At 33.1% G+C, this 20,075-nt stretch overlaps 1 protein-coding gene across 1 annotated transcript in view; it reads left to right on the top strand.

Annotated features, from left to right (window-relative positions):
- The window catches only part of LOC132751942 (sucrase-isomaltase, intestinal-like), an 82,843-nt gene that overhangs the window by 40,147 nt on the left and 22,621 nt on the right, over window positions 1-20,075 (top strand). Inside the window, exons 32-46 of the mRNA XM_060742163.1 lie at window positions 832-982; window positions 1,414-1,582; window positions 2,084-2,200; window positions 2,559-2,707; window positions 3,014-3,098; window positions 3,382-3,438; window positions 3,960-4,087; window positions 5,188-5,294; window positions 6,665-6,714; window positions 7,414-7,572; window positions 8,108-8,170; window positions 9,765-9,883; window positions 10,997-11,165; window positions 17,347-17,501; window positions 18,270-18,444. Coding sequence (XP_060598146.1) covers window positions 832-982; window positions 1,414-1,582; window positions 2,084-2,200; window positions 2,559-2,707; window positions 3,014-3,098; window positions 3,382-3,438; window positions 3,960-4,087; window positions 5,188-5,294; window positions 6,665-6,714; window positions 7,414-7,572; window positions 8,108-8,170; window positions 9,765-9,883; window positions 10,997-11,165; window positions 17,347-17,501; window positions 18,270-18,444 — 1,853 coding nt within the window. The remainder of the gene's footprint in view (window positions 1-831; window positions 983-1,413; window positions 1,583-2,083; window positions 2,201-2,558; window positions 2,708-3,013; window positions 3,099-3,381; window positions 3,439-3,959; window positions 4,088-5,187; window positions 5,295-6,664; window positions 6,715-7,413; window positions 7,573-8,107; window positions 8,171-9,764; window positions 9,884-10,996; window positions 11,166-17,346; window positions 17,502-18,269; window positions 18,445-20,075) is intronic.

Genomic DNA, 20,075 nt, shown 5'->3' with positions numbered 1-20,075 from the left:
GGAGTCTTTTACATTATTACATTACAGTAGGAGTCTTCTACATCATCACATTACAATGAGAGTCTTTTACATTATTGCATTACAGTGGTAGTCTTTTACATTATTACATTACAGTTGGAGGATTTTACTTTATTATATTACAGTGGTAGTCTTTTACATTATTACAATACAGATGGAGTCTTTTACATTATTACATTATATTGGGAGTTATTACTATATTACATTACAGTGGGAGGTTTTTACATTTTACAATTTCAGTGGTTTTACATAGTTACAATGCAGATGGAGTCTTTTACATTATTATGTTACAGTGGGAGACTTTTACATTATTACATTACAGTGGGAGTCTTTTACATTATTATAATATAGTGGGAGTCTTTTACATGGTAAAATTACAATGGGAGTCTTTTACATTATTATAATATAGTGGGAGTTATTACATTATAACAATACAGTGGGATTTTTTTTACATTATTACATTACTGTAGGGGCCTCTTATATTATTACATTATAGTGGCACTTATTACATTTTTACAATGCAATAGGAGTTTTACATTATTACATTACAGTGGGAATCTTTTACATTATTGCATTACAGTGGGAGTATTTTACATTGTTACATTTTAGTGAAAGTCTTTTACATTGTTATAATATAGTGGGGGTTATTACATTATTACATTATAGAGGGAGTAATTACATTATTACAATACAGTGGAGGTTTGTATCCATTATTACATTACTGTAGGGGTCTCTTAAATTATTACATTATAGTGGAAGTCTTTTACAATATTACATTACAGTAGGAGTTATTTTTACATTATTACAATACAGTGGCAGCCTTTGCCTATGACCATGAGGGTAAGGAAACAATGATATCTGATAAGACAGTGTGTATGAGGGCTCTACAAGGGGATGGTGGTAAATACAAACATTATGATGTTCATAGTCTGTATGGCTGGAGCCAGACTGAACCTACTCTTGAGTAAGCTTATCTATCAGTTTATTGTTGCTAATAGTTTATTCATGTCCAAATTTAAATTATTTGATAATTTCTCTGAAGTATTTTGGAAATACTATCAAACTTTTCCTATTCCTTGCATTTGATTTGATATTGATAAATATAACTAATGCAACTGTCCGGCATCTGACCTGTTTTGGCAGCAACAATTGAATCTTGATTATCATAGTGATTATACTTATGTATGTCATCTCAGCCACATGGATGACTTAAAGAAGTTATAACATATAATCCACTAGTCATTTTCATAAGATTGTTTGTAATGAATTGTTATGAAAGAAAACAAAATTGTCTTAGGAGTGAGAATGAATCATTTTAATACCTTATGAAATGCAATCTTGAACAATTTTACCAAAAATATAATCTTCTACAGGTGTTAATATAAAATATTTCAGTGGTTTGCGAAAGGCTACAGGAAAGCGAGGTATTGTAATATCTAGGTCAACGTTCCCCAGCAGTGGAAAACATGCAGGTCATTGGCTAGGTGACAATAATAGTGGATGGACAGATCTCCGTCACTCTATTATCGGATCTCTAGAGTTCAACTTATTTGGAATTCCTTATGTATGTGTTTGAAACAATATATTACATTATTATGATGATGTTTGAAATTGTTCAGTGGTTCTACTCAGGTGCCCATATGTGCCTGAAATGATGCACAGATGGGCACCTTAGGTTTTCCTCCACCAATAAAGTGATACTTTCCTCCACCATATGAACTATACAGTGTTAGTGTGACGTAAAACCAAATCAATTACAAACACACAAAAAATTTGTATACTGGTTAATTTATACAGAATTTGTTATATTTTGATTGTGAATTAAGTTATAAGCCTAATATAGACACATTTTGTAATCCGTTTCTGGAAACAACCAATACTGAGCAAATGATTGTAAAGTTTCTTGCTCATGGAAACAACAGCTTGACTCCCCTGACAGGATTTGATCCTTTGACCCTTAGATTACTCAGTCTGATGTGTTAACCACTCTGCTATGCTGCCACACAGATATGCCAGTGACATAGACTTATCATAATTGTTACTGTCTCACTAATTATTGCTGCAGATTGGTGCTGATATATGTGGATTCTTTTCTGACACAACACCTGAACTATGTAAAAGATGGATGCAACTTGGAGCCTTCTATACCTTCAGTAGAAATCACAATGGCCTTGGAAGCAAAGTAAAACTTATTTTGAATCAACTGTGGAAATATAAGTTATAGGTTTAATTATTTAATATTATTGAAGTTTTATTTATTGACATTAAATTTACTAATTTTGACAATATAGTTATATGAGACATTTGTTATTTGTTAAGTCTTTCAATCAAGAAATTTTGATCAGTAATATGAATGTTCATGTATTTTGTATGAAATTGTAGCATGTATGCGAAAATCTGTCACAACATACATTTTCTAGACATAAAATAGTAACTGTACTCAACAGATTTAAAATACAAAAATACCCTACCTTGACAAAATTACGTTTTATTAAAAGTAACAACTGTTAAACTATTGGACATTCATTACTTTCTTTCAGAGACAAGATCCTGGTTCATTAGGTGCAGATGTTGCTGAAGCATCTAGAATTGCCATGGAAACAAGATACTGGTTACTACCCTATCTTTACACATTGTTCCATAAGGCACATACTGAGGGACATACAGTAATGAGACCTCTTCATCATGAGTAAGTTTTCTATAACATTAGTTTAACCCTTATCATGCTAGATGCCTTAAATGGACTTTCCCATCTTTCGATATGGACTAAACTATTCATCAATTTTTAGAGAAAAATTCACAATCTGTACTAACTTTTGAGTAAGGAACAGTTCAGACCATGATCAGACATAGATAACTAGCTTTTGCAATTGGTATTACTATAGTGAATTACTGCATTTCAGCCTACTAATTTCTTAGCTTTTTTACATGATAAATATATAAATAACTGAAGAAAAAAATCAGGAGACTCATCACCTAACAAAATTTATTTCAGGTTCACAGATGATGAAATGACCTTTGACATTGACAAACAGTTTCTGTGGGGACCTTCCTTGATGATTTCTCCTATTCTGTATGAGGTATGCTGTTGTATATTTTGCTGTTGTATATTTTTCTTTCTAATATGAAAATATTTCATAAAATTTTGAGCACACACACAGTGAATTTGGTAGGTAATTTTGGAGAGAAAAAATGCAAATTGAAAGTTATTCTATTATCAAATTCCTTAAATTCAGGGATCTTAATCAAACTGTATTAATGTGCAAGCTGGAATAGTATAGGCAAGTTATAACCATCACTTTCTTGTAAAGGGTAAACTGTATATTTTTTGTATTAGGTAAAATGTATATGTTTGTGTTTCAGGGACAGACATCAATCAGCATGTACATTCCAAGAGGTCCATGGTATGATTTCTACACAGTAAGTATAAATGTTTCTAAATATTTAGCTCAGAAGAATAAATATAGAGTTGATGAAAATGGTTGATTATTGTCAAGATAGTGCTATTTTCCATACCTTAATTATATTTAAAAATATATTACTAGTTAAAGATGGCCCAGCTTTTATGATTGAATTGAACATTTCAGACAACAATATCTTGCATTATCAGACAAGATTTTCTGTTGCTTACACTAGTGCTAGATAGATCGCATGCTTTAAAATGATGTCATTGCAGGGCCTTAAATGAATTGCTTAGGATAATGTCTTTATATGAATAACGTTACCATATAGATTCATTCGGTACTAAAAGAAAAACTCCTCAAAGCCTTGGCAAGTTGGCAACTCACTGTGTCATGATTTGTATATTTTTCTGTTCTTTTCATATTTATACTCATAATGAGATAATTATAGTGATGAAATCATCAATCTCTTGGTATGTTTATTTTTACATTTTTCTGCCATATTAAACATTATTGATATGATGTATATAATTTTTTCAGGGAGAGGAGATGGACACCCAGAATGGCTATGTTACATTACCTGTACAGCCAGACTCCAAGATCCCACTACATGTACGTGCCGGACACATTCTTCCTATGCAGGCTCCTGCTAATAACACTCATTTCAGGTATATATATCTACATTGTAAACATTATTATCAATTGTAAACTATTTCTATTGACAGTTAAAATATTAATATTGAACTCTGGCATGAGAAAACAAACCTTAATGTCATGTAACAAATGACATCAAAAGATTTAATATTGTCTGTGAGGTTAAAAATAAAAAAGTGAACACTTTTGAAATAATAAAACAACAAGTAAATCAAGAGAAGGAGAGAACAAACTTCAAACATCAGGATGGTTTGTAACTGATTTATTCTAGGATCTACCGGATTTGGTCTTTCAAGACCTTCATCAGGATATATTTCAATGATAAATGACTACTGAAGTACTAAAAAAGAGGAAACAGAATGTGACGTATGTTACTATCAATAGATATATAAATGAGTTTTTCTGGGCAAAGTGCCAAGTTGAAATAATAAAGATAAATATGAATAAGTAACAATAACCAATTTCAGAAGATTTTATTTTTTTCAAAAGTAATGGAAATGGATATTTTTAAGAATCAAATACTAGTATGTCAGTAAAATATTATGTGACATTATGGGTTGCTTTGCTCATTTTGTAAGCAAATGTATGTAATACTTCTGATATTGAATTGGTATAATGGAGAAATGAACATTTCAAGATAATAAAAAACAAATTTGCATGTATTTAATTCATATTCTTTATTGAAGGTGAAAACACAAATGTATAGTTTGACATATTCTTAATTACCATGATTTTATTAAATAATGAAATTAATTTTCCGAATTGTCATTCATATAAACATATTATTCTGTTAAATGAGTGGCAATGTAAAGTGTGTGCAGACAGTCTAGATTCCCTACAATTATAGAAATATATTATGGAAATTCCCATATCATAAATTATCAGGGCAAAACAAAAAACAAAACGTTCATATAAAGTCTGCCATGCAAAGGTTTCCTGGTTATCATGACCAATTTATTGATGAGTTCACATCTTCAGAAATCTTATGAGTAAATTCTGTATCGTAACTTGATAATAGACAGTATAAAGTTTCAGGCAAAGAAAAGATGGTCACACAAATATTATAGTTAAAGAGTACCTGTGAATCATTAATTTCACAAATTTTATATTTCAGTCGTAAAAATCCATTTACTCTGCTTGTTGCCCTCAAGGACTCGGAGAATGGAGGTAGAGGTTACACAGCTAAAGGTGATTTGTTTTGGGATGATGGAGTCTCCATTGGTAATTATCTGTACTATCAATATAATAATTATGCCCCTGGGCATATAGTAATTGAACTGTCCGTCTGTCTGTCCATCCGAGCAAACATTTTGGGTTTAGGGGCTATATAACAGTACAGAGAACAAAAGAGAACAATAGGTTCATTCTGTGATCAAAGGGTTTATGGGTTAGAAGGGCTTAAGAAAACAAAGAAAATAGCCCCTAAACCTAAAATGTTGGAACATCCGTCTGTCCGTAGGAGTTTAACCTGGAACGGCAAGTTGGATTTTTCTTAAGTTCTACCTGTACCAATGGCTTCATAATTTAGACACTTACTAATCCATACAAAGTATATGATTTGGGCAAGTCATATAACTATGGCTTCCATTTGCACCAAGTTATAGCTCTTTTCAGTACTTAGAAAATGAATAATGGTTAACCTAAACCGGCAAGTTGGAAATATCTTATGTTCTATCTGAACAAATGGCTGAATAATTTTCACACTTACTTATCAATACAATGTTCATGATATTGCCAAGTTACATAAATGTGCCATCCATTTTCCCAGTAATTTCCCTTTTTATCACTTTGAAAATAGGGCCTTGTATGGTTAACCTATTCCACCAAGTTGGATTTATAAAAAAATTTCACCTAATTACTTAATTTATTTAATGATATCTTTCATATTTGGTAGGTGGATACCTTTAGCGGTCCTCTAATTTTTTTGTGATGTTAGGCGTCTCTAGGTCAAGGTCAAGGTCACTTGTGTAAAATAATAAATCTAAACATTTCTGCTCATACAGCCTTTATTTTTAAGTTAATGTCTTTGATGTTTATAATTGTCATACCAAGGGAGGTCCTCTTCCTTTCCCTTTAGTAACTGGTCATTTGGGTCAAGGTCACCAATGTCAAAAATAGATTTTTTACACTTTTACAGATGTATTAACCTTATTCTATCGACAGATGTCTTGTATATTTTGTAGGAACATAAAATTGAGGTATTCTCATTTGGATGGAGGTAGGGGTCAGTTGGGTCAAGGTCACCAGTGCTAAAAATAGATTTTTACACTTTTTACTCATACAGCCTTTATTTATTGACAGATTTGTATTATAATTGGTAGGAAGACAACTTACATGGTATTCTTCCTTTGGATGGAGTTAGAGGTCAGTTGGGTCAAGGTCAACAGTGCTAAAAATAGATTTTTACACTTTTGCCCATACAGTCTTTATATGATTTATATGAGAAATTGTTACAAAAATATACAAAGTATATACAGCAATATTTTATAAAAAAAATTCAGGCCTTGTGAACTTCTTATACATGTAGCTGATTTAGCCAACTTTCTTCTAAATCGATAAATATCAAACAATTTACATTTACTGCTTTTCAGATACATATGAAAATAAGAATTACTTTTATGCTAGATTCAGCAGTGGACATGTAAGTTCTCGTTTGGAAAAATTATTCCAGCACATTTCTATCAATTTATAGACTTTCTTTCACACTGGAAGGAAATTGCAATAACAATTCAATAAAGTACATAAATACAGAGAATAGTTAAATGATGTTAAACAATGTTAAGGTATTGAATAGCAGGGTAAGAATAAAGTGCAGCTTGTCAGGGACTCGAACCTGGGACCCTTGGAATACTGTTCCATGGCTCTACTGTCTGAGCAGTTTAGTCACCTACGCATGGACTCCCTTAATAAGTGAACAGTTCAGTTCTTTACCATGACATACTTCTTAGCTCTGCTGAAATTTGTCTTCAAATTTGTTATGGGTACAGAGAAAAATGTGAAGTGAGCTGTAAACTGTCTCAGCCCTGCATTTGGCACCGTATGTCACAGAATGAGAGCAATAAATGTGCAGGCTGATGCATACATGTACTTGAACCTGGGACCTCAGATTACTGTTCTTTGGCTGTACCAATGAGCTCAAAATCCGACTGCTTAGAAAAATGGAATAAACACTGACAAGCCATTTTGATATTAAATGAGAGATGTTTAAAGAAAGAGGAAATGGTTATATAACATTATAAACAAACAATACTACATGTATGTGATCATATAACTGTTTTATATCATTTTATTACATGAATGTTTGATACAGTCTGCAGCTTTTTGATATTATTATGTATAGGACACATTAAGTCTGACAGTGGAACATGATGATCCAAGTTCAACAATAAATGGACTGTTTATAGATACAGTTAAAGTGTATGGTGTGAGAAGTAAACCTAAATTTGTGTATATAGGAGACACAGTCCATACACAGCTCAACTATGATGAAAATACAAAGGTTTTATAATTTTATTACTCTGTTACAGTATAGACTTTACAGTTTTATTTGAACATATGCTGTATGTTTATTTAAACTACATCAGTATTCTGCTGTTTTGAAATTCTCTAATTTGAGCTATTTTTGGACATGGAAATTCTATTCTTCCATGACAAATTCAGCACTCAGTCAGTGCCATTAGCAGTTTTAGCCATTTGATATATTATTATAATTTGGCTACCAAACATTATAATTTGACAATAACACTTTTTGCCTGTTTTCTGTATTTTTTGTTGTTTTTTTCTGACATTTGTATGAAATCAGAATATTACATCAATAATATGATTATGACTAATTAAAATTTTCAACAAGGGTGTTACAATTTGACAACAAGGTTTTTTCCCCATGTTCTGTTTTTGTTTATTTTTTTTTTCAACATTTAGGTAGTATGAAATCAGAAAGTATGTCCTGCAAAGCCTTAAATTTGATATGATATTCTGATATTGATTTGTCTGATGTAAAATCCTAACAAACAGTGTATAATTTGCTATTAAAGGTACTAGAAATTACCAACTTGATGTTACATATGAACCAGGATTTCATGTTAGAATGGAGGTATGTATGAAAATTAATTATAATTATATCATCATAATAATTTATTTCAGTATATAAATACATGGCATTTCATGGTACAAAACAATAAATTAATTATGAAATGATGTCTACCTAGTACAGGTAACCGGAGAAAACTTGCACATGATTTTATAGAACTTCTTGGGACAATTGCCTGTAGTGTGAGCACAGTGACCTGATATTACTCATACAGAAGTCAAACTTATAAAATGATTATCTTTTCAAGGTGGATGGTCCTAATATTTTTTTTTTGGGGGGGGGGGGGGGGGGCTTAGATCAAGTTCTAGGTCACTGTGACATTCCAATGAAAAGAAGTTTGACATATGAACACATCTGCCGATGTTTCAAAAATTTTTTCAAAATTTTACCAGTTCATGTATAAGTACCTAATCTCACACCCAACTTATTCTCAAACCCTTCATTCATGTGCTGTTATTTTTTTACTAGAAGTGACTATAATGTCCTGAACATGTGTGCATAAAAGCTTAGTTTCTGACAGACATATGTGCTGATGTCAAATGAAAACAGTGCATAGGAACAAATATTTACATAACATAGTTTATTACTTAGCGTAATTTCATACAAATTGCTATTACCTTTGTAAGTCCCATAAATACACCATTAACTATTTGTGAAAATGAATATTATAGACAAAAATAACTTAAAGCAGGTACCTGCATCGTGTAGGGTACTTAATTGTCATTTGATAGTCATATAACAATCACTTCATTGGCTAAACTAAACAGTAGAATTTTAGAGATACTTGAAGGGGTTTGAGATTAGGTTCTTTATTTTAAGAGGTCATGTCAGTTTTAAAACAGAGGGTTGTGCTTTTCCAAAACGGAATAGAGCTTTTTTAATTGTTGAAATTCAGTCAAAGTTTACAGAAATGTTACATAAAGATTAAAAAGTGTACATATGTAACAATTTTTATAAAGATATATTTTATTTACACTAAAAGACCTCTTGAATGCTTAGGGGTTTGAGAACTGGTTAGTCCACGATAAATGTTGAATACCGCTTAAGATTGTGCCAAGTGGCATGGACAGTAGCATGCACTTTCCAGTATTGTCCATGAACTAGCTCAATGAAATTGAGCCTGCAACATTTCAATTTTGCTGTGTTTGGCTTTCTTTAGGGATTCTGATTTTTTTTATATGCCAAGGTGTAATTTATAGAATGATCAGGAAGTGTCAGTAGATGATAGCTAGGGACAAATGTTGATCAAGCCCTGTTTGTGTGTACATGATAACTTTATAGTTCAACTATTTTGTCCTTTACTACATCTGACATCCTGTTTCCAGGTAACAGGTAATGATTATATTTCAAAAATAGGGCACTATACCACTGACTGTCTTTCATTGATTGAATTTGGCTGTAGATTTGAATTGTTCAAAATGTTTATTTATAGATAGATTTATCTCAGTTTATGACTAAGACATCAGAACATTACTAAAGTGTGTCTGTGTGTTTTCTGTTTCCCTTTTTGTACAAAAAAATTTTTGCTGTTTTTTCTGCTTAATAAAAAAAAATTTTTATTTTAGGAGTTACGTTTGACCCAAATGAGAATGAGATGAAAGTTCAAAATGTTTCCCGACAAAAAATCAAATATAAATGCAGTTGAATGTAGTAGCAGGTCCTGTATATATGATGGAACACATGATCTACCCTATTTTGTGCCTAAATGCTACATGAATAGGTAGGTATATATTAACATGAACATTGAATTAAGATTTCATTTCATAGTAAAGCTGTTTTAAAAAACATAAGACCATATATGTACATGTACTAGGGAAAACCTCATTAGAACAGAGACAACATACATGTATATTGTTATGATATCAAGATTAGATAACTCTTTACATGTTTAGTTGTATAGTTAATGGGATTACTTCCCTTTACTTGATATTCATTAATGCTATGTTATATATATGATCATGCCTCTCTGATACCTGAGTCATTCTCACTTGAGCTCTGGTCTTAACAACATGTATTAAATGGTTATAATAAATTGTAGAATAGTTTGAATCTTGTCATCATCCATACAACATAACATATATTAAATATGGATTTTGATAAATCTCACTGTCTAGTACCATCAAATACTTTAGCTAAAGTATTTGATGGTACTAGACAGTGAGATTTATCAAAATCCATATTTAATAAGGTCAAAACAATGATCATCATGGGCCTTCAAAGGTGCATTGGCCTTGGCCAATAGATGACCCTATTGATTTTGGTATCAAGCGGTGAAAGGTCAATGTCGCATTCACAGTGTCAACAACCCATGGGCTCTTTCCCCTTAAACTTCACTAGTACATTGGTCTTGGGTAGTAGATGACCCAATTGATTTTAGGGTCAAGGGCATATTCACCTTGTATTTAAAACAGTTTTCAACCAATCACACAGCCTTTAAAATCCATAGGTGCAGTGATCTAGGCTGGTAGATGAGCCCTATTGTTTTTGAGGTTGCGGGTCAGATGTCAAGGTCACATTGACCCTATATGTCAAAATGGTTTCTGAAACTAGCGGGCCGTTGGCCCTCAAACTTTACAGAAGCAATTGTCTTGAGCACTTCATGACCCCTTTTGATTTTTGGTTTGAGGGCTCAAAGGTCATATTGATCTTGTATGCCACAATGTTTTCCAATCAGTAACACTCATTGGCTGACATTGGGTGGCATACATGTTTTATAAACATATCTTGTTTAGTAAGGTACATTGTGTATTTATTTAATTAAATTCTTAATTTATTTTATTGGTTTTGAAGTTTATTAAATGATGATTGCAATTTATTGTGTATAATTATATAGGACAGCACATGGCTATGTAAGAGAAGTAACCCCTGTTACAGTCAAGGATGATTTTAGACTATCTTTGAAAATGAACAAAAAACTCACAAATCCAACACTGTTTGGCAATGATAAAATAAACCTAAGAGTGCATATTGAAAAGAATTCAAACAATATTTTACATGTGAAGGTAAGTCTCTTAGTAATATATATATGTAACAGATATTTATTATGCCCCTGCCATAAAATGGCTGGGGCATATAGTGTTAGCCCGTTTTGTCATTTCGTCCTTCCATTATTATCAGTTTCTGTTCATTATCTTGGTAACGGTTGCACACATTCATACGGTGGCATAAAGGTGACATGTGTGTGCTTTTATTTATCTTGTGGTCACGAGATACTATGTCGTGGCCACGAGTTACTAAGTCGTGGCCACGAGATAGCTAACTCGTGGCCACGAGATACTATGTCGTGGCCACGAGTTACTAAGTCGTGGCCACGAGTTAGCTATCTCGTGGCCACGAGATACTATGTCGTGGCCACGAGTTAGTAAGTCGTGGCCACGAGATAGCTAAGTCGTGGGCACGAGATAATTAACCAATCAGAATACACTAAATATATTATGAATCTTTTAAACTTAACAACTTACTTTTACATGCAACATTAATCTTTGAAAATACTGAAGATATTCACTTTGAACTTGTCTTTATGGTCATATTAGAAAGTCACCTTCCAAGGCCCATCAGACATTAATTTGGACTTTAGCTCTTTGTTGGGACAATTGTGTGATCGAATTGGTCAGTTTGTACGTACTACGGCCTGTAAACCTTGTTTATACGATAACATGAGAAGGAATAGGTCCTGGTTTATTTTATTTGTAAGGGACATTGCCCATGGACAGTAGATAGCCTATAAGGTAAAACCCATGTCTGATGAATAATTTAGAAAGGATAAGCCATGGTTTATATAACCAAGAAAGATCATTGCACCTGATCAGTAGATGACATCTAATAATTTCGAGGTCATTGGGTCAAAAATCAGGGTCACAGTGACGCTAAATGAGTCAATAAGTTGCATAAATGACACTTTTACAGGCTGGTAAAGTAGGGGCATCCTTGTACTATAGCACATGTCTAGTTAATTAGAGACATTCACATAAATGGTGTAATCTGATTGGTTATTTATCTCGTGGCCACGACTTAGCTATCTCGTGGCCACGACTTAGTAACTCGTGGCCACGACATAGTATCTTGTGGCCACGACTTAGCTATCTCGTGGCCACGACTTAGTAACTCGTGGCCACGACATAGTATCTCGTGGCCACGAGTTAGCTATCTCGTGGCCACGACTTAGTAACTCGTGGCCACGACACAGTATCTCGTGGCCACGAGTTAGCTATCTTGTGGCCACGACTTAGTAACTCGTGGCCACGACTTAGTAACTCGTGGCCAGGACATAGTATCTCGTGGCCACGAGATGAATAAAAACACACATATGTCACCTTTGTGCCATCGTACATTCAACTCAAATTTGACATATGCATATATCATAGGAAAATGCAGGTCAAGTTCGAATTTGGTTATGGTCTGATGATTTTTGGCAGAGTTATGCCTCTTGATGAAATTTGGAGTTTCTGTAGTACACATTCAACTCAAATTTAATATATGGATATAACATAGGAATACACAGGTCAAGTTCCAATTTGGTCATGGTTTGATGATTTCTGACAGTTTTTTCCCTCATGACCTTTGAAAAAAATAAGAAATTTTCAGTTTCCACACTCTTACTTTTGTGGAAATGTATGTAGTCATTATCTAGGCTAGAAATATGCAATATGCAATTTGCAAAAGGTCAACACTAAATACTTTCATGGTCTTGAATTTTGTATAAAAATGGTTTGTGTTAACATTGAATAGTTTAAGGGCTTTGAACTTAGAATGAAAATAATTTGTGCAAACATATTTGGAATTAAATATTATTATATCATGTGAAATTTTGGCTGCATACGGGGGCATCCCTGGCATGACAACACATTTCTAGTTTTTTGATAAAATGATATTTGAATAGATCTTTTTTGTATCAGAATGGTTTAAGCAGATTTTAATTTTACCCTTACACTGCTGGAACCAGTTATGACAAACCTGTGCCACCAGTATAGAGCCAGGCCAGCCTGCACATCTATGCAGTCAACCCCGGCTCTACACATTTAGCTGACCAACTTAAAATGTAATAATTTCATTTTGTTACCCGACCCCAAAACTGATTATGGACATAATAGAAGCAGGACAAGTCAATTTAAGAAATTTAACAGGTTAGGGATTCCCGTGCAGTGACTAACATTTGTCTTATACATGTAAATGTTGGTTTATCTAGATTTCTTTTAATTGCTTAACCCATTACTTCATGAGAATTTTGTGAAAAATGGCTGTTTTCATTGAAAAGTCTCCCGTTACAAGTTCAAATTGCTATAATACTATAAAAACTGCTTCAACACTAATCAAACTTGGCACAAATGTTGACTGGACCATTGCCCTTGCAACAACATGCTCAGGCTTAAATTTTCTGTTACCATGGCAACGAGGGGACTTCTCAAAATTGCCAAAAATCACTATTTTGCGTTGATTTTTTCCATTTTAATTGATTTCAAAGTGCTGCAACTTCTCAATGGATTGAGATAGAGTCAAATGCTTTTCAGCGTTGGTTACACGTTACCTTATGATCAATCTGGGGTCATTTATAGCCTCTCACAAGTCCAAAATTTTCTTGGCGATGAGGGGGACTCCGCCCGCCTTCAAACCCCCCAAACAGAAGGGGGCACATCCCCCTTCTGGCAACCCCCTGATGAATCTTTTGGTTGGGGGGCCGCGCCCAAAAAGTGGTCACTTTTTTTAACAACATTTCTCAAACAAAAACAAGTGTTAAGGGCCTAAATAATGCATTTTTTCACCATTTGAGACAACAAAAAGGGGGGGGTGAAAAAGGCGTTAAATGGCGTGTATATGAAGTAATGGGTTAACAGAAAATGATGAAAATACTTGAAATTACTCTAAATCGCGTTTTTCCATGTTTAAACATGGCCTGTCATATAAATTTGAAGAAAAATTGTTGTTTTGTATATTTTTTTATTTTTTTCATTAACCCATTACTTCATGAGCATTTTGTGAAAAATGGCTGTTTTCATTGAAAAGTCTCCCGTTACAAGTTCAAATTGCTATAATACTATAAAAACTGCTTCAACACTAATCAAACTTGGCACAAATGTTGACTGGACCATTGCCCTTGCAACAACATGCTCAGGCTTTAATTTTCTGTTACCATGGCAACGAGGGGACTTCTCAAAATTGCCAAAAATCACTATTTTGCGTTGATTTTTTCCATTATACCGTATAAGTACTTATTTCTGCGGGCTTAAAATTCTGCGATTTTGGTTAAAATAAGGGGTTTTAAATTTCTGCGTATCTTTTTTCTGCGGTGTCATCATTCTCGCATTGATGTTTTTTATTTCTGCGTTTTAATTTAGATATTTTTACAAAATTAACCGATACAAACAGACATCATTTCAAGATATGTTGATGTAACATGTACATTACTTCCGGTAAAAATGCAGACGACTTATAATGTGTGTTCATCGTGATCACCTTGTATCGGTATATAAAATATGATAAACAAGATCAACAAGGAAAGGCGGCGTTCAATGAACGCAATAAACAAAAGGTTAATAAACAAAAATCAACAACGTGCAATGACAACAATTACAGTCGAGACTGTCATATGTGACTTTCCATGGGATCTTCAGAAAAAGGTCGCATATGACAGGGAGTCTCTAAATACAGTCTCAAAGAAAATTAAATTTAAATATCATCTATCTGTCTATATACCAATGTGACTTACAGATCCTGTATGTTTTGTGATTGATATTGTTACTGTGTTTACGTATCTTGCAAACAAATATATATGGATATAATTATGCAAATAAAACAATTTTCAAACATCAAAGAATATGTAAAATGTGTACTGCAAATATTTGTTCACATTATATTTAATCAATAAATTACATGCATTGATTTCTTATTGGAAAATTTGACTTAGAATTTATAGAAAATAAAGTTCTAATTACCTCCCTTTAATGGCCTTTATTTACATGAAATGTTAAATTGGGTGTTATCTTTATAAATAATGCTTATTTGAACTTACAATATTGACAAATCTTAATTTGAGCATCATATTTATGAAATAAAACCATGAAAAAATTGTGTTACAGGATCTTTAAACAATTGTCCATATCCAAAACTTTTTCTGGTTCGGTATCAATATTTTTTCCGTATTAATGATGCAGCCATAGAAAGGTAAATTAAAAAAATGCTGCCTAAAAAATCTTCTGTGGGCACTCTATAATTAAAAGAAAATCTAACACAAGTACTCAGGCCATTTTGTACATTACACACACATCGATTGCATAATGCTTTCCATGAACAGACGCTACGTCACTTGGTCACTTGGTACCGGTATATACACGCTAATTGTGTAATTGAGATAGAGGTGTGTAGACTTTGTTTGCTACAGTGCTGGATTATAATTGGACTTAATTATTTTGGCCCTCTGGGTGTTAAAATAGGTATTCTTTATCTGATTAACGGATAATTAAAAGGTGTGAAAGTCGTTTAAATCAGACAAAACATTGCATTGGGACCAGACAATTAAGGTCGCTTGTCACATATGACAGGGAGTCGTTTAATTCAGACCATTTATATAGGAAAATACGTTGGGAGTACTGAAACAAGGTCGGATAAGACAGGGAGTCGTTTAAACCAGGGGGTCGCTAAGGCAGTCTCGACTGTAATTGTGATACTGCATGTGTATAAATATGTCAAAAGTGTGAAAAATAAACAATGGTAAAATCGCACGTAGACACAATATATTGTACATATACAAAAGGGTATGTTTATTGCACCCGTCATACTATAATAGTTTTATTTTTAAAATAAATCAAGCTAAGGGTGAGCGAAAATCATACAAACATGACATTTTTTTAAACAAAAAGAACAAGTAAAGTAACTTTTTTTTCTAATATTTCATTCATGACGGGTACATAAAGAAAAATTATTCCCATCTACAAAAGCTGATAACGGTACATGGTAATGTAATTATACAATACAGGTAGTTGACATATTCCGACATACATGTAGACATGCGAAAGGCTTAATTTTCTGCGGTTTTTAAATCTGCGGTGTCGTTATAAACCGCAGAAATAGCAGAAATAAAGTTCCCGCAGAAAAAAGTACTTATACGGTAATTGATTTCAAAGTGCTGCAACTTCTCAATGGATTGAGATAGAGTCAAATGCTTTTCAGCGTTGGTTACACGTTACCTTATGATCAATCTGGGGTCATTTATAGCCTCTCACAAGTACAAAATTTTCTTGGCGATGAGGGGGACTCCGCCCGCCTTCAAACCCCCCAAACAGAAGGGGGCACATCCCCCTTCTGGCAACCCCCTGATGAATCTTTTGGTTGGGGGGCCGCGCCGAAAAAGTGGTCACTTTTTTTAACAACATTTCTCAAACAAAAACAAGTGTTAAGGGCCTAAATAATGCATTTTTCACCATTTGAGACAACAAAAAGGGGGGGGGGGGTGAAAAAGGCGTTAAAAGGCGTGTATATGAAGTAATGGGTTAATCATTACATGGGTTTTGTCAAATAAATGAAGAAAATCTCCTATGTGATGCAGTGTGTTCACTATATCTACTGTTTACCAGTATTTGGATGTGCACCTGTTTTCTAAACAAGCTAATGATATTGACATGATGTGCACTTATCATCCCATACAAAATAAGCAAGCAATCTATAGGCTTACTTTATATATCTACTGTTAGGAAAAGGCGTAAAATGAAACAAACAAACAAACAAACAAACTTTATATATCTGTTTATTACATACTTATAAATGAAATATTGAAAAATGATGAAATAAAATGCTTGTTTTTATTCTGTTTTCTTTTTCCACTGCATTGAAACTTTTCAATGATGTTTTGCCGGACTACTTTCTTCTAAATTTAGTCAATACACAAATTAAAGGGAAAGTCTTTCAAATTCTTGTGTCATAAAAGAGACAAATGTATATAATTTACATAAAATTAAAGTTTTTTTTCTATAAATACAGGATTTATCTTCATCTTGTGGTATGAAAAGTATCATATTTCAATCGTGGTTGTCACCACTCATGAAATATTTATTTTCATACCACTAGATGAAATAAATCCTGTATTTATAGAAAAAAAATTAAATATCCTCTATTTATATTTGAATATAAATGTATTTACCAGATTCTACAGAACGTCTGATTCTAATGTTTTTGTGTTCATGGTATTTACAGATCACAGACTGGGATCATGAGAGATATGAGGCTCCAGTGGAGTTAAATCTTCCACATGAGAAGTACAACAACCAGTCTTTATATGATATTCAGTATTCTAACGAAAGAGATGAATTCTTTGTAAAAGTTATACGAAAAGATACCAATACTGTAATGTAAGTAGACATTTCCTAGTTATCATAGCACACAGTGGTTACATTATTCCTTAGTCACTTGCTCCATGCTGTTGTTGATTCAGATACTTGAATGTTCATAGCACTGAAATATGCCATGAAAGAAAAATATCCATCTGGCTCACAGAATGTTTGTGGTTCTTCCTAGATATGAACCTATTCCATGTTAACATGTTATAGCTAATAAAAACTTTATTAACTTAACTGTAACTACTTTAACTATAAACAGATACAATGTGATTTCTTTTTATAAAAAACATCTTGTTTATGTATAATATACATTTTAAACAAAACAAAAAGAAAATCCTAAATACATTGATAAACAAAAATGTCTTTCAGTTTAAAAAAAAAGAAGGGATACTGACAGACCTTCTTGCCTTTACTGGCAGATGCTCATTTTAACATTTTGATAATGAAATTCTTGAAAAAAATCAACCATAGATAAAACAAGACATAAGTTAGGAACAAAAGGAGGGCATTGCAGAAAATATGCAGACAGATGGCTACTAAGTATGCTAAATAAATGACAAATTTATATTCAGGTGGGACACGTCAGCAGGGCCTCTCATAATAAATGACAAATTTATATTTCAGTTGGGACACATCAGCAGGGCCTCTCATAATAAATGACAAATTTATATTTCAGTTGGGACACATCAGCAGGGCCTCTCATAATAAATGACAAATTTATATTTCAGTTGGGACACATCAGCAGGGCCTCTCATAATAAATGACAAATTTATATTTCAGTTGGGACACATCAGCAGGGCCTCTCATCTTTTCAGAGCAGTATCTTCAGATTTCCTCCAAACTTCCATCAAAGAATTTCTATGGTCTTGGTGAGCATCGACATTTCCACTTGAAACATGATCTTGATTATAGAACCTGGCCAATCTTTACCAGGGATGCTGCTGTTAACTCCCCTGTAAGTATACCTGTATGGAATATGATATAAAATTATATTTTACATAATTTTGTACATGTACCATGCATTTTTTGCCTCTTTACAATTTCACTTAAAATCATATTTAAGCATAAGTTTGGCCATTTGGAAATCTTCTTGTCTCTTATGACAGTGTTTATATATATTTTAATGTATCACATACCCGTGCCAATTTTTCGACACTGTAATAATGGTATTGCATGGCTGTGCATATATGTTGTATATATTTTGTGTTATACAAAGATAGTTCAAAGACGTGCTGAATGTCAAAGAAAAATTATTCTTTTGTTCTTTAAACATTCTTTATTTTGGTGATGTGATAAATAGTATATTAAATTTGTATAGATTTATTACTGAATTAATTAAACTTGTTAAAAAAAACAAAACAAAAAAAACAACATTTTGCTCACCAGAGGCTGGCATTATATAACTTTATACAACTTGTTCAATAAATTCAGTATTGAACCTGCACTCATTCAATATCCTCTATGATTTGTATGACAGTTCTTGTTGTTCTTCAAAGTGCCTTAATGTGACTTAATTGAGCACTTAATGCCTGTCATTGTCTGATGTCTGGCAACTTTTTCTTTTTCATTTTAATTGCAAAAAGTCTTTAAGTAATGTCTTTAATTAACAAACAAAAATCCAAAATGAGTTGCAATTGAAAAATCTAGGGTTATATAATAAAACTTTGTTTAAATTTAAAGATACGAATCCAAGATCAGCACTTTGACAAAATGCAGTCCTTAATAAATGTAGGTAGACATTTAAAAGTTCTTTCAAGATACAAAAATTGCAGGTCAAATCATTGTCACTCTAGAGGTCACAAACATCGGATATTAGTCAGCAAAAGATTATATTTGTAATTTTTATGCCCCTACAAAGTGGGAGCATATAGCGTTGCACTTGTCCGTCCGTCTGTCGGTCCATCCATAAGTCTGTCCGCACTCACAGGAGAGTAATTATGTGGCTAGAGGGACAATATGTAACTGTTCTTTCTGTTTGATGTTATTCATTCCGTAATGCTTTAATGTGGCTATTTTCTTTTGTGTGGCTAAAAAGAACAATAGAGAGAACAATAAAGTAGCCACATAATTACTCTCCTGTTAGAACATCCGTCCGTCTGTCCGTACGTCCTGAAATCTTGTGAACGCAACTCCTCTTAAACGGGATGGCAGATTTTGCTTAAACTTCCAGGGATGAACAACCTTAATGTGTAAATGGTAGTAATGGAAGGAATTTTTGCTGCGACCAAATTTAACAGAATTATGGCCCTTTGTTGATTTTTTCACTATATACTATGTAGAAATTTTGTGAACGCAACTCCTCTTAAACCGGATGGCAGATTTTGCTTAAACTTCCAGGATGATCAACCTTAATGTGTAGATGGTAGTTAAGGAAGGAATTTTTGCTGCGACCAAATTTAACAGAATTATGGCCCTTTGTTGATTTTTTCACTATATACCATATAGAAATTTTGTGAACGCAACTCCTCTTAAACCGGATGGCAGATTTTGCTTAAACTTCCAGGGATGAACAACATTAATGTGTAAATGGTAGTAAAGGAAGGAATTTTTGTTGCGACCAAATTTAACAGAATTATGGCCCTTTGT

Source organism: Ruditapes philippinarum, unplaced genomic scaffold, assembly GCF_026571515.1.
Source record: "Ruditapes philippinarum isolate M1 unplaced genomic scaffold, ASM2657151v2 ctg222_1_1_1_1, whole genome shotgun sequence".
Classification (NCBI taxonomy): Eukaryota; Metazoa; Mollusca; class Bivalvia; order Venerida; family Veneridae; genus Ruditapes; species Ruditapes philippinarum.
This window is presented reverse-complemented; position numbering and strand designations above follow the sequence as displayed.